Source organism: Solea solea, chromosome 3 (genome assembly GCF_958295425.1).
Source record: "Solea solea chromosome 3, fSolSol10.1, whole genome shotgun sequence".
Lineage (NCBI taxonomy): Eukaryota > Metazoa > Chordata > Actinopteri > Pleuronectiformes > Soleidae > Solea > Solea solea.
Window position 1 is genome coordinate 254,267 of NC_081136.1, and position 13,302 is coordinate 267,568.

The following is a 13,302-nucleotide window of genomic DNA, read 5'->3' on the forward strand; positions in this document are numbered from 1 at the left end:
TGTTTGCTCCACATGATAAAGAAAAATCATTAAAACGGAATATTTCCTGGTTTCTTTGCTCCACATAATAAAGAAAAATCATTAAAACTGAATATTTCCTGGTTTCTTTGCTCCACATGATAAAGAAAAATCATTAAAACTGAATAATTCCTGGTTTCTTTGCTCCACATGATAAAGAAAAATCATTAAAACTGAATAATTTCAGGAATATCATGATTTCCAGGTTTGGTAAACTCTGATCTGATTAATAATTTGTTGCAAACTTGCAGCATTATTTCCTATATTTATAAATGACTTGGATAATAAAAAGACAATAACTGACACAGACTGGTTGAAGCACAGGCCATTTATTTTGGCATGTTCCCAAAAAAAGCTTTCTTACATTTTGAGTGTCAAAAATGGATAATTCAAAGGCCTAGACATGATTCTCTTCCTATTATACAGGTATTACTGAGCAGCGCTCTCATATTCAGGGTGTGTAACTGAAGCGGCCATGCCAGTTACACACCCTGCAAAACTCTTTTACTGTAACATTTAACAATATTCAACAGCTGAAGACGCAAACAATCTTATAAAGATAAGCAAAACTCTCGTCGTCAAGTTAGGAGGCGAAAGTTTCGATTGCAAAACGGTTTACATTCGAGCAGAAGCTGCCACATGCACTTTTCCTCTATATATATTCCTCTCTATATATATATATATATATATATATATATATATATATATGTGAGACGCAACATTGAAACACCACCTATGAGCAAAGGCAGAGAGTGATGGAGAGAACAAATATTTGGTCATGAAGGATGTAAAACACCTGGCACTGACATACATTCATTCATTCATCCATCCATCTTGTCCTGCTTCATCCTCTACATGAGGGGGGTGCTGGTGCCAATCCCAGCGGACACAGTGTGAAAGGCGGGGCTACACAGGTCGCCACAGGTCACCTGTCCATCACAGAGACAAACCACCGTCCACTCTCACTCCAGCTCAACTAATCTGGACTGTGAGAGGAAACCGCCGCAGAAGGTACATGATGTAAGAAATGTCATTAAAATGACTGATATGTCGTCAAAGATCCAGGAGACGTAGAGTCTTCACTGATCGTGAGCTTGTGTTTTCACCGTCAATCACTCAGACAGTAGCACTTTGACACCGGGGTTGCCAGAATAGTTACCCAAACACAGCTAACTGCAGCCTATAGATCGGGATTATCTCACGTGACCAAACAGAAGACCACGCCTCTTAAAAATGTGACAAAAAAAGAGAAAGAATAAAAGAAATGTTAACGGCTGAAGGAAATGGAAAGGAAAAAAAAAAAACTTTACTTATCGACCACAAACTTTTCCCTTAAAAGATTTAAGTCAATCAGACAGTTATGAATGTGCATGAACTCACTGTAACAGCATTTCTTTTGGAAACTATCTGGCAACCCACAGCGGCCTGGGGAGAAGGAGCAATACTGTTCAAATTATTTATATCTTTTACCTCTGTTATATTATATTATATATATTATATATATATACATACACATATATATGTATATTTATACATATACATATACATATGTATGTAACCCTTTAAATATATCATTTAGACCTCGACAGAAACAGCGGAAACAAAAAGCTACAAAAATGTCCTGAAGAGTAACTCAGGAAATCATCATCAACAAAGGAACTCTAACGAAACACATGATCAAAACAAGTGTCTCTCTTTACATAGATTCACGTTAACCAGATTAGTGTTTTTTTTCTTTTTATAGTGGAAAAGCTTGAGAAAAAGGCTTTTCTTTTTCTTGTAGAGTCAGATAAGACATCGACGCCTCGGTCAAGTTTTAGGCCAAAAAAGAAAGAAAGAAAGAAAGAAAGAAAGAAAGAAAGAAAGAAAGAAAGAAAGAAAGAAAGAGTGAATAGTGCATTTCCACAAAAACCAAAGTCATGTTTTAAACTTTGACATGTGCTCAGAATCTGTGTTTCTTCTCTGTACAACAACAAAAACAAGGAACACACAGCGACTCGTCTTAATTCACATACAAACGCTCTCTTAAGGCCTCGTCATCAGCGTTTGGTCCCGTGTGAGGAAGAGCAAACTTAAGTGCACTTTAGGGACAGAAAAGGACACTTTCTTTTTTTTTTTTTTTCTTTTTTTAAACGTGGGAATGTGCAAGATTAAGAAAAAAGAAAAAAGCCACACACGACAAAGAGTGTGTGATGATTGTGTGTCTTTCTACAGTCTTTGCGGCTTAGGTTTTTTTTTTTATGACCTCATCAATTAAAAAAATCATCACACCATGAACCTTGTGACCCTGCTACACACACACACACACACACACACACACACACACACACACACACACACACACACACACACACACACACACACACACACACACACACACACACACACACACACACACACACACACACACACACACTACACATGTAAACCCAGCACCAGCAACACACTGCAAACTAAATCTTCTTCATTTGACTTCAAGATGAACAAATATTGTGCTTCAGTCATCTCCACTCTATCGATAAACAACAACAACAACTTAAACAACGTAAATGTCTCCAGGACGGTGAGTGGTCTTTGTCCTTCTGTCTCACTCTGTCTCACACACTCAAGAACTGTAGTGGTCCTGGAAATAAAGACAAGAATCATCGGTCAGGACGTTAACATGCAAATGCTGGGTTTATGTCTGACTCCGCCTCAAATGGATTAGGATTTGTCACAGATGGATTATGATGGATTATGATTTGTCACAGATGGATTATGATTTGTTGCAGATGGATTATGATTTGTCACAGACATATTATGATTTGTCACAGATGGATTATGATGGATTATGATTTGTCGCAGATGGATTATGATGGATTATGATTTGGCACAGATGGATTATGATTTGTCACAGACATATTATGATTTGTCACAGATGGATTATGATGGATTATGATTTGTCGCAGATGGATTATGATGGATTATGATTTGGCACAGATGGATTATGATTTGTCACAGACATATTATGATTTGTCACAGATGGATTATGATGGATTATGATTTGTCGCAGATGGATTATGATGGATTATGATTTGGCACAGATGGATTATGATTTGTCACAGACGGATTATGATTTGGCACAGACGGATTATGATGGATTATGATTTGTCGCAGATGGATTATGATTTGTCGCAGACGGATTATGATTTGTCAGAGACAGATTATGATTTGTCAGAGACGGATTATGATTTGTCAGACGGATTATGATTTGTCGCAGATGGATTATGATTTGTCAGAGACGGATTATGATTTGTCGCAGATGGATTATGATTCGTCGCAGACGGATTATGATTCGTCGCAGACGGATTATGATTCGTCGAAGACGTATTATGATTAGTCGCAGACGGATTATGATTCGTCGCAGACGGATTATGATTCGTCGCAGACGGATTATGATTAGTCGCAGACGGATTATGATTCGTCGCAGACGGATTATGATTCGTCGCAGACGGATTATGATTCGTCAGAGACGGATTATGATTTGTCGCAGATGTATTATGATTCGTCGCAGACGGATTATGATTCGCCGCAGATGGATTATGATTTGTCGCAAACAGACTATGATTCGTCGCAGACGGATTATGATTTGTCACCTGAATTGAGTTCACGACTCCACTGGCCATGACGGAGAGCTTCCCTGCGACGGAGCGCACTCCCAGTCTGAGCTGCGACATGTCGGGAGCGTTGGGCAGGACGTTGGTCAGACGGTACGAAGTGGCTGTGAAGAGAACGAGACACAGATGAGTGGACTTTGTTTCGGTGACTGTGATGATTCGGAGCCGCGTGTTGGTACCGTTGTGTTTCTTTGGATCGTCAAACAGGTCTGCAGAACTTATCGCTGCGTTCCCGGACATTCTGTCCAGTCGTGTTTTGGCTTCATACTAAAACAAACACACACACACACACACACAATCTTAGAATATGCTTCTGGATTTAAGGGCTACAGTGAAGAACCCTTCACTGAGATTAGATAGAATGATCTAATCTAACCTTCAGACTTCAGATTATTCCATATAAAAACATAGTAAAGACAGTAATGAGCAGAGTTCTGTGAGTGAAGTCATACAAACATCATTCTCTCGTTTCCTGACGGATGACATGAATGCTTCAGAGCGTACACACCTCCATGTTGTCTGGTTTTTTAAAGAACATATCAGAAGAGATTGCTTTGACATCAGATCCAAACTTCCTCTGAACTTCTCCCGTCTCCAGCACCGGCAGTGGTTCTGGTTTCCTGCGGGCGGCAGGCCTGGCGACAGATCATCAAACACGTGTGTGAATGCTGTTTCTGAGATGGACTTGTAGTCCACACACACACACACACACACACACACACACACACACACACACACACACACACACACACACACACACACACACACACACACACACACACACACACACACACTCTTTCCTACCTGTCGTCAAGTGAAGACATGGTGGAGGTCAAGTAGAAGTCTGCCTCTGGTTTCTTGCTCCAGTTTCCTGCATCACCTCCATCATCCCAGCGGGAGTGAAAATGATCTGAAGGTTCCAGCTGATTCTCAAACCTCCTGAAAGAGAAGCTGTGATTAACGTGGACCCGTGAAGGAGGGGCGTCGTCGTCGTCACGGAGCAGATCTGTGTCTGACCTGGACGTGAAGGAGCCTTCGTCGTCGTCTTCCTCCACAAAGCGTCGTCCCCTGTTGCTCTTTGTCCCCTGAGGACTCTCCTGCTCGATCATGTGCATGTCTGAAGTGACAGAATGTGAAACGGCACTACAGAGAGGAGCAGAGACACCAGGTCACATGATTGTTACCAGGTCACGTCACCTCACCAGGTAACAACGACACGCTTCATCCTCTCACCTCCTCATGCCTAGGCCCATGCCCAGTCTCTCAGCCTGCTCCTTCCTCTTCCCCTCTAACCCCTTCAGCTTCGCCTCCTCTTTTTTCCTCTGCTCCTCCAGATCTTTATAGGCCAGTCGCAGCGATGGAGCACTGAGGAGAGAAGGAGAGTTAGAGAAGGAGATATAAAGACTGAGGAGAGAAGGAGAGTTAGAGAAGGAGATATAAAGACTGAGGAGAGAAGGAGAGTTAGAGAAGGAGATATAAAGACTGAGGAGAGAAGGAGAGTTAGGGAAGGAGATATAAAGACTGAGGAGAGAAGGAGAATTAGAGAAGGAGATAAAAAGACTGAGGAGAGAAGGAGATAAAAAGACTGAGGAGAGAAGGAGAGTTAGAGAAGGAGATATAAAGACTGAGGAGAGAAGGAGAATTAGAGAAGGAGATAAAAAGACTGAGGAGAGAAGGAGAGTTAGAGAAGGAGATAAAAAGACTGAGGAGAGAAGGAGATATAAAGACTGAGGAGAGAAGAGCAGGTGAGTTAGAGAATAAAGTTAAAGTAAAAACAAAAAGTGTGAAAGAAAAGAAGCAGATAAAGAAAATGTGTCTGTAACAAAATATTTAAAAATAATATGAATTTACTTAATGTTAATAATAATAAATGGTGTAATGCTGCCCCCCACAGTTCAAAGTGCTTAATTACAGCTCCTGTGTTTCTCTGTTTATCACTTCATTCTTTCTCCACTCGTCTCTCGCTCACTGACCACACACACACACACACACACACACACACACACACACACACACACACACACACACACACACACACACACACACACACACACACACACACACACACACACACACACACACACACACACACACAGACTCACAGACTCACAGCAGAGATGAACACACACACACACAGACTCACAGCAGAGATTAACACATACACACACACACACACACACACACAGACACATACATGGATTGGTCAGGTTGAATATTCCTCTTGTCCGTGGCGCTGCTGCTGCTGCTGCTGCTGCTGCTCTCCTCCTTCTCTCTCAGCTTGTCTGCAGCTTGAGCTTTCTTCTCCAGCTCTGAGAAGCTCTTGCTGCTGACCTTCTGAGCGCCCAGACCTCCTTTCTTAGAGGCCAACTGTACACACACACACACACACACACACACACACACGTTTACGTTTTAGAAAACAAGGTCCAAACATGCAGGGCTCTATTCACCTCGCCTCACCACGGTTTAGGTTGCATCTCCACTATAAAAAAGTAGGCGGAGTCATCACTGCACAACTTCGTTTTATATGTCACACACACACACACACACACACACACAGTAGTTGTTGGAGATTAACCAGGTTTTTAGGATTGTTAAGTCGTGATCTACAGTTCAGCTTGATGAGTGTGTGTGTGACGTCTCTTCCTGTGACGACACTGTGGCCAGTGAGTGTCTGACAGTCTGACCAATCATCACATAGTTACCTACTGGAAAATAGTACCTGGTACCAGGTGACTATGCTCGTGGAAATGCCGTGGCGAGGCGAGTAGAGCCGGTGGAAATACTTGCTCACTATGACTTACTGTTTTCTTGGCAGCAGCTGGCTTCTTCTTGAGAAGAGAGAGCGGCTCTGAAACCATTGTGGGAGAGAAGAGTTTCATTTGAGCAGTTCACACAGTACAAATCGGATTTAAACGGCATTTCTAACCCATTCCAAATGTGTGTTTTTTTCTTGTCCAGACTCTCATAGGAGTTATCAATCTTTATAAAGTCTATGGAAAAGAAAAAGCCCTGGGTACGACGAGAAGACAACAGCCCAACCTGGATTTGCTTTTGGGGAAACACTCAGCATTTCCACACTTGGACCGTCCTCTGAATTACCTGAAACAGCACATGTGTGTTGGATTAATGCAGCAGACTTGCAGCAGTTCTGTGATCTTTCAAACTGTCAAATACCGTTTCTGTCTTCGTCTTTTTCCCGAGTTGAACTCGGCTCTGTTGTGAAGGAGCTCAGACTCATTTTGGACATGTCCAACGTTTCAGGTTCTCCCTGTGTATCAAAGATCAAAGACACACAAGTGAGCGTGTGTGTGTGTGTGTGTGTGTGTGTGTGTGTGTGTGTGTGTGTGTGTGTGTGTGTGTGTGTGTGTCAGATGTATAATTATAACCACACCTCAGCAGAGTAAATACCTGTGAATGCAGACTAAAGAAATCCACATGCTTGTCTTCTGGTGATGTTGGAGACAGAGGAGCCTGACTGTCGAGCCACAGCTGAGGAGGAGGAGGAGGAGGAGGAGGAGGAGTTGGAGGAGGAGGAGGAGGATGACAGTCAAAGTTGAAGGACATTTCTCTCTCGTATGTTCTCAGTCTGAACGTGGTTATTTTATCTTACCTCTGTGCCATGTCGTCTGGTGGCTTGCGTCGCTAAAGTCCTCAGCTTGTCTCTGTACTGCTGAGCCGTCCTGCTGTTGTATTTGGCGTTGGCAGCGCTGGCCGTGCAGCCGTGTTGACTGAAAAAAGCAATCTGCCGTCGGAACATGGAAAACACACACAGACAATCAAACAGGAGTCATCCAGTGGAATCATGCACTGGTGGCGTGACGCTGACGTGACGCCGGCGTGACGCTGGCGTGATGCCGGCGCGGCAGCCTGTAAACTCTATAAACTGCTGATCCTTGGACTCACCGCACTGGCATTGCCTCCGACTTGCATACATCTTAGCTGGAACCAGGACCAATTAAAGTCCAGCTCAGTAGACCTGTGAACATGGGGAGGTTTAGGTGAGTTACTACACATGATAGGTTACAGACTAGATTAACCCGTACATGTTTAAATAACGACTATAACGCGCTGCTACGAGGCTGAGTTAGTGCTTAACTGTGAAAAAGACATCCTGAAGTTCAGTTAAGTTTATACAGTTTAACAGATAATAATGGTGTAAAATGATGGAGCCAAACTCACCCTGTAAAAACACACGGCGGCAGTGACATAAACTAACATCAGAAATATAAACTGCTGCTGCAGCAGCTGGTTTAACCGTTTTAAAGTGTTAGCAGTAGTTTGGTCCCCATGTAAAAATGTTTCAGGGAATATGGAGCTGTAACTCTGACTTCAGGATCCTGTTTTCCCCAGTTAATACTAGATTAACAATTCATTAGATTCCTGCCTTCATCTAGAAATGATTGGAAATAATGTTTGTCTTTAAAAGTAGACACATGTGAAGCTCCTTCCATACATTAAACACCCGTCCATCACAGATCCCTAACCCAGGTCCAGGGAATTAACCTGATGTTAATCTGCATATGTGTGGACTGAGGGAAGCAGAGATAACTCACACAGCAACAACGTGCAAACTCCAGACACAAAGGTTTAAAGTAGGATTTGAACAGAGAACAGTGTCACTGTGAGTCACCAGTGCTAACCACCGCCCCAGGGAAAACATCCACATACACAACTGGAGAGGAAGCATTTTCTCTGATGCCACAAACATGGAGAAGATAAATCAATTCATTCAATCTCTAACAGAAGTTTTGCCTTTTTGTTAAAGTCATTACTTTCTTCTATGTTAAATTGTGTGTTTCTGTATTCATTATTATTGTTATCATTATCATTTGTTATTATTATTATTATTATTATTATGATTATGATTATGATTATGATTAATAATAATAATAATAATAATAATACTAATGTTATTATTGTTATTGTTATTAATAATAACAACAGGTCCTAACTTACCTGATGAAGCTCAGGTGCACCCCCAGAGACCTGTGAGTCCCTGAGCAGTCTATACACAGGAACACACCATAAGTGATGCTGGCCCAGCTGGGGTTTTTGGCTGCACAATCAAAGCAAACCTGTGGGGAAAAGAAGGCACAGGAGACACATGATGATAGTACTGACAGTGAAGCGATAGTACTGACAGTGAAGCTTTAACTCAGGACAGGAGACACATGACAGTACTGACAGTGAAGCTTTAACTCAGGACAGGAGACACATGATAGTACTGACAGTGAAGCTTTAACTCAGGACAGGAGACACATGATAATACTGACAGTGAAGCTTTATCTCAGGACAGGAGACACATGACAGTACTGACAGTGAAGCTTTAACTCAGGACAGGAGACACATGACAGTACTGACAGTGAAGCTTTAACTCAGGACAGGAGACACATGACAGTACTGACAGTGAAGCTTTAACTCAGGACAGGAGACACATGATAGTACTGACAGTGAAGCTTTAACTCAGGACAGGAGACACATGACAGTACTGACAGTGAAGCTTTAACTCAGGACAGGAGACACATGATAGTACTGACAGTGAAGCTTTAACTCAGGACAGGAGACACATGATAGTACTGACAGTGAAGCTTTATCTCAGGACAGGAGACACATGATAGTACTGACAGTGAAGCTTTAACTCAGGACAGGAGACACATGACAGTACTGACAGTGAAGCTTTAACTCAGGACAGGAGACACATGACAGTACTGACAGTGAAGCTTTAACTCAGGACAGGAGACACATGACAGTACTGACAGTGAAGCTTTAACTCAGGACAGGAGACACATGATAGTACTGACAGTGAAGCTTTAACTCAGGACAGGAGACACATGATAGTACTGACAGTGAAGCTTTAACTCAGGACAGGAGACACATGATAGTACTGACAGTGAAGCTTTATCTCAGGACAGGAGACACATGATAGTACTGACAGTGAAGCTTTAACTCAGGACAGGAGACACATGATAGTACTGACAGTGAAGCTTTAACTCAGGACAGGAGACACATGACAGTACTGACAGTGAAGCTTTAACTCAGGACAGGAGACACATGACAGTACTGACAGTGAAGCTTTAACTCAGGACAGGAGACACATGACAGTACTGACAGTGAAGCTTTAACTCAGGACAGGAGACACATGATAGTACTGACAGTGAAGCTTTATCTCAGGACAGGAGACACATGATAGTACTGACAGTGAAGCTTTAACTCAGGACAGGAGACACATGATAGTACTGACAGTGAAGCTTTAACTCAGGACAGGAGACACATGAAAGTACTGACAGTGAAGCTTTATCTCAGGACAGGAGACACATGATGATAGTACTGACAGTGAAGCGTTATCTCAGGACTTAAACGAGGACACTGTGAGGACACGCCTTCCTTGTTCAACACTGAAAGCTTAAAGTCAATATGGAATGACATGCACGGCTGTGAACACAAATATCAAATCATTTAGACACATAGACACGTGCTGGAGTTCACAAGGAGCGTCAGTCATTGAAGTGACTTTGAATGGGACATATTTAATGTGCTGAGTTTTCTACAGGGAATGTTCCAGTTGACTGCAGGTGTCACAGGAGGACGAGCAGATGTACGCTCACACACCGCTGAACATCCGTCCTCAGTGATCCAATCACATTTAGACAGAGTTCACACCTGGTGTTAAAAGTCGTCGTGGACTCAATGTGGCTTCCTCGTACGCCCTGTGTTCAAATACACGCTGACATGGGAATGAAATGATCGGTGACTGATGTCATGTTTGTGTGTGTGTGTGTGTGTCAGTGCAAATGGCAGAGACAAGTGAAGCTGAGAGAGTCAAAGCTCTACTCGTGCTGCTGCAACATGAAAACATTGTCGGGTGGGAGGAGTCTCCATCTGTGATGTGTGATCTGAAGCAGAGTCAGAGTTTGTATCAACAGTTGAGGCTGGTGGTGGTGACGTTGGTGTGAAACATGTGGGTTAAACCATTTCTTTGCACACTTTGAACATCGTGAATGTTCCAGTTCACGACCATGTCCACGAGGATACTGTGTCAAATCATCTGCCTCCTGTGACTTAGCTCCACCTATTTACACCACTGTCTTCTAAGGCTGGTGAGAATGGTCAGTATTTTATCAGGTGGTCACTCAGGTTGTCTTCATCACTCAGGTTGTCTTCATCACTCACAGCTGCTGCCAGTCCTCTTATCTCATTTGAATGTTTATCTGTGGCTGTCCCTGAACTCTGGGATCATCTCCTGTCCGACATCAGGTCTGATCTGACCACGGATGTTTCTGAATTTCCACCGTGCTTGTATGTCGTGGTTTTTATCTGCTATTTGCACCATGTCTTTGTTCTAACAATTCTGTTTCTTTGACTTTACAGTGTACCAAAGAAATGATTATTTATGTATTTAACCTTGAGTTTACCAGGTTAAAACTAGTTCTTATTTACAATGTTGGCACAGAAAAGACTTGTCGAGGTGAAGGAAGAGAAAACATCAAAACACATTCAACAGTAACACACATGCAGTAAACAGGTGTTTACTGCATGTCAAAAACAAAGAAGAAGTCAACATGAGTCACATGGAACAAAGTACAAATACTTCTTAGAATATATTATTATATATTATATTTCTAGCAACTTTAAGAGTTGGTATTATGGTCTGTATTTATATCGAGCTTTTCTAATCTTGATGAACTGCTTTACACGACAGTTTTCACACATTCATCTTTCATGCTACAACAGGGGCTTAAACTGTTACCCCTCACTTTTTTTATACTTTTAATTCTAAAATGTACATTTTAAATAAGAGAAGAACTTTTGATACTTAAGTTCAGTAAATGTCATAAACTTTAACACTTTTTTACTGAAGTAATATTAAAAAAAATTTTTTTAAAAAGTGACTTCAACTTCAACCAAAGTCATTTTCTGGTCACATGCTTGTACTTGTATTACTGTGCTTGTACTTGTATTACTTTAAAGTACTTAAAGTGCAAGACTGTTGTATGTCCCTTGTTTTAAAGTGCAGGTGTTTTAGCTGATGTTGGTGAAAACTTTATGAAGCGGATTTGATTTATTTAACATCCATTTCCGAGTTCCAGCTGTGATTATTCGTTTAGAGACATCAGCATGTACGTATATTATGTTATATTATATTATATTATATTATATTATGTTATATTATGTGTTAATAAATGGTGCGACAGTGAATCTACTGCTCTGTTGTAAGAGTAACGTGTGCTGTCCTCCATTTTGACAAGTCAGGCCAAAACGAAGCTTGACGCTAACAAACTGTCAGAGCTCGTCGTGAAGCTGTCAATCAACGTCACATGTCACACACTCAAAGTTCACGCACGAGAACCTCCAACAGTCACTTTGACGTGACTTTTTAAAAGGACTTTTCACAACAACTCAACTGTTGTTAAGCTAGCGTGGAAAGTGCGACGTGTCACGTATGTGTGAGTGGAGCGCCACTTCCGTGTCAAAGTAAACACAAACACACGGATTAAAGTCTCACCTTATTCGTGGGAACGGAGCGCAGTCGCTTGAAAATGGCAGAAATGTCGTGTCTGTTCGGCTCCGACATTTTTCTCCCGCTGTTGTCGCCGCTGCTGCTGCTGCTGCTGCTGCTTCTGCTTCTGCTGCTGCACGAGAAGAAGAAGAAAACTGCGCTGTTTTTCGACAATAATAACTGAGTGCGACACGTCAGTGGCGGAACATCATGGCCGGCCTCTGATTGGGTGAAAATGACACGTGGGTATGTTATTGTGACAAAGGCTTCTGGGTAATGTGGTCTCTTTCTACATTTGTGGTTTAACTTGATTTTAGTGTGTTTTTTTTATTACATTACATTTTACATCATAGAAAAACGTTTATATTGTGAACTAAATATCATTTCATACAAAAACAAAGACTTTTATTCTGAAATGATGTGAAATATCATCATAAATATTATTATTTCTATGTCTTTTTCTCTTTTTACACCCAAGCTCATTGTAGTGTGAGAAATGTATTATATATACATGTATACCTATACATGTATACTGTATTATATATACATGTATACTATATATACATATGTACTTTGATGTTTTTTATATCGGTTTTAAGCGACTCACAGATGATTGATGATGAATTCATGGAGATATTCCTTGTATTTAATTATTTATTGTATAGTTTATATGACGCTCCATGTGCTATATTGATATGATGTTCCAACAGTGTTTATTTTCCCTATTCTATGTTCATAGTTCTTTGTATGTAACAGATGTCTTTTTCCTTTCGATGGCATTAGCCCTTATTGTGTGTTCTTTTATTACATTTAACTTGTTCTTTGACTTTTAATTCAACCTTTGTGTGGACAGCAAAAATTTGTTTTCTTACTGTTTGTATGACAATAAAGTCTTTGAATCCTGAATCTATTTTTCATTTTGCTGTTTCTAATGAAGTATTTCACTTACTGGTTCCAAGTGGCAGGATTATCATTTCAGTATTTAAATGTATTTGAATTATACTGATATTCTGTTATATCTGATAGAAACTTCAAATAAATGAAAGCAAAAAAAGGCTTAAATGTAAATAATCCCAGAGATTATTAGAAGAAGAAGGAGGCAACATGTCTGCTTCATGCTTCAGACTT

General features: G+C 41.1%; 1 protein-coding gene across 3 annotated transcripts; it reads right to left on the minus strand.

The window, feature by feature from the left end:
* Positions 1-1,649: 1,649 nt before the first annotated feature.
* Positions 1,650-12,333, minus strand: arfgap3 (ADP-ribosylation factor GTPase activating protein 3). 3 transcript variants are annotated; one of them, XM_058625904.1, is made up of 16 exons: positions 12,181-12,333; positions 8,634-8,752; positions 7,581-7,653; positions 7,288-7,419; positions 7,086-7,166; positions 6,852-6,945; positions 6,717-6,776; positions 6,479-6,525; positions 5,869-6,041; positions 4,908-5,039; positions 4,692-4,817; positions 4,479-4,613; positions 4,183-4,309; positions 3,854-3,941; positions 3,654-3,778; positions 1,650-2,641 (listed from the first exon to the last, which is right to left on the minus strand). In XM_058625904.1, the coding sequence occupies exons 1-16, from the start codon at positions 12,247-12,249 to the stop codon at positions 2,624-2,626; spliced, it is 1,599 nt and encodes a 532-aa protein (XP_058481887.1). In that variant the 5' UTR covers positions 12,250-12,333; the 3' UTR covers positions 1,650-2,623. The 3 variants fall into 3 exon arrangements, with proteins under 3 accessions (XP_058481887.1, XP_058481884.1, XP_058481885.1); XM_058625901.1 differs by having other exon boundaries at positions 4,479-4,817; XM_058625902.1 differs by lacking the exon at positions 6,717-6,776 and having other exon boundaries at positions 4,479-4,817.
* Positions 12,334-13,302: the final 969 nt, after the last annotated feature.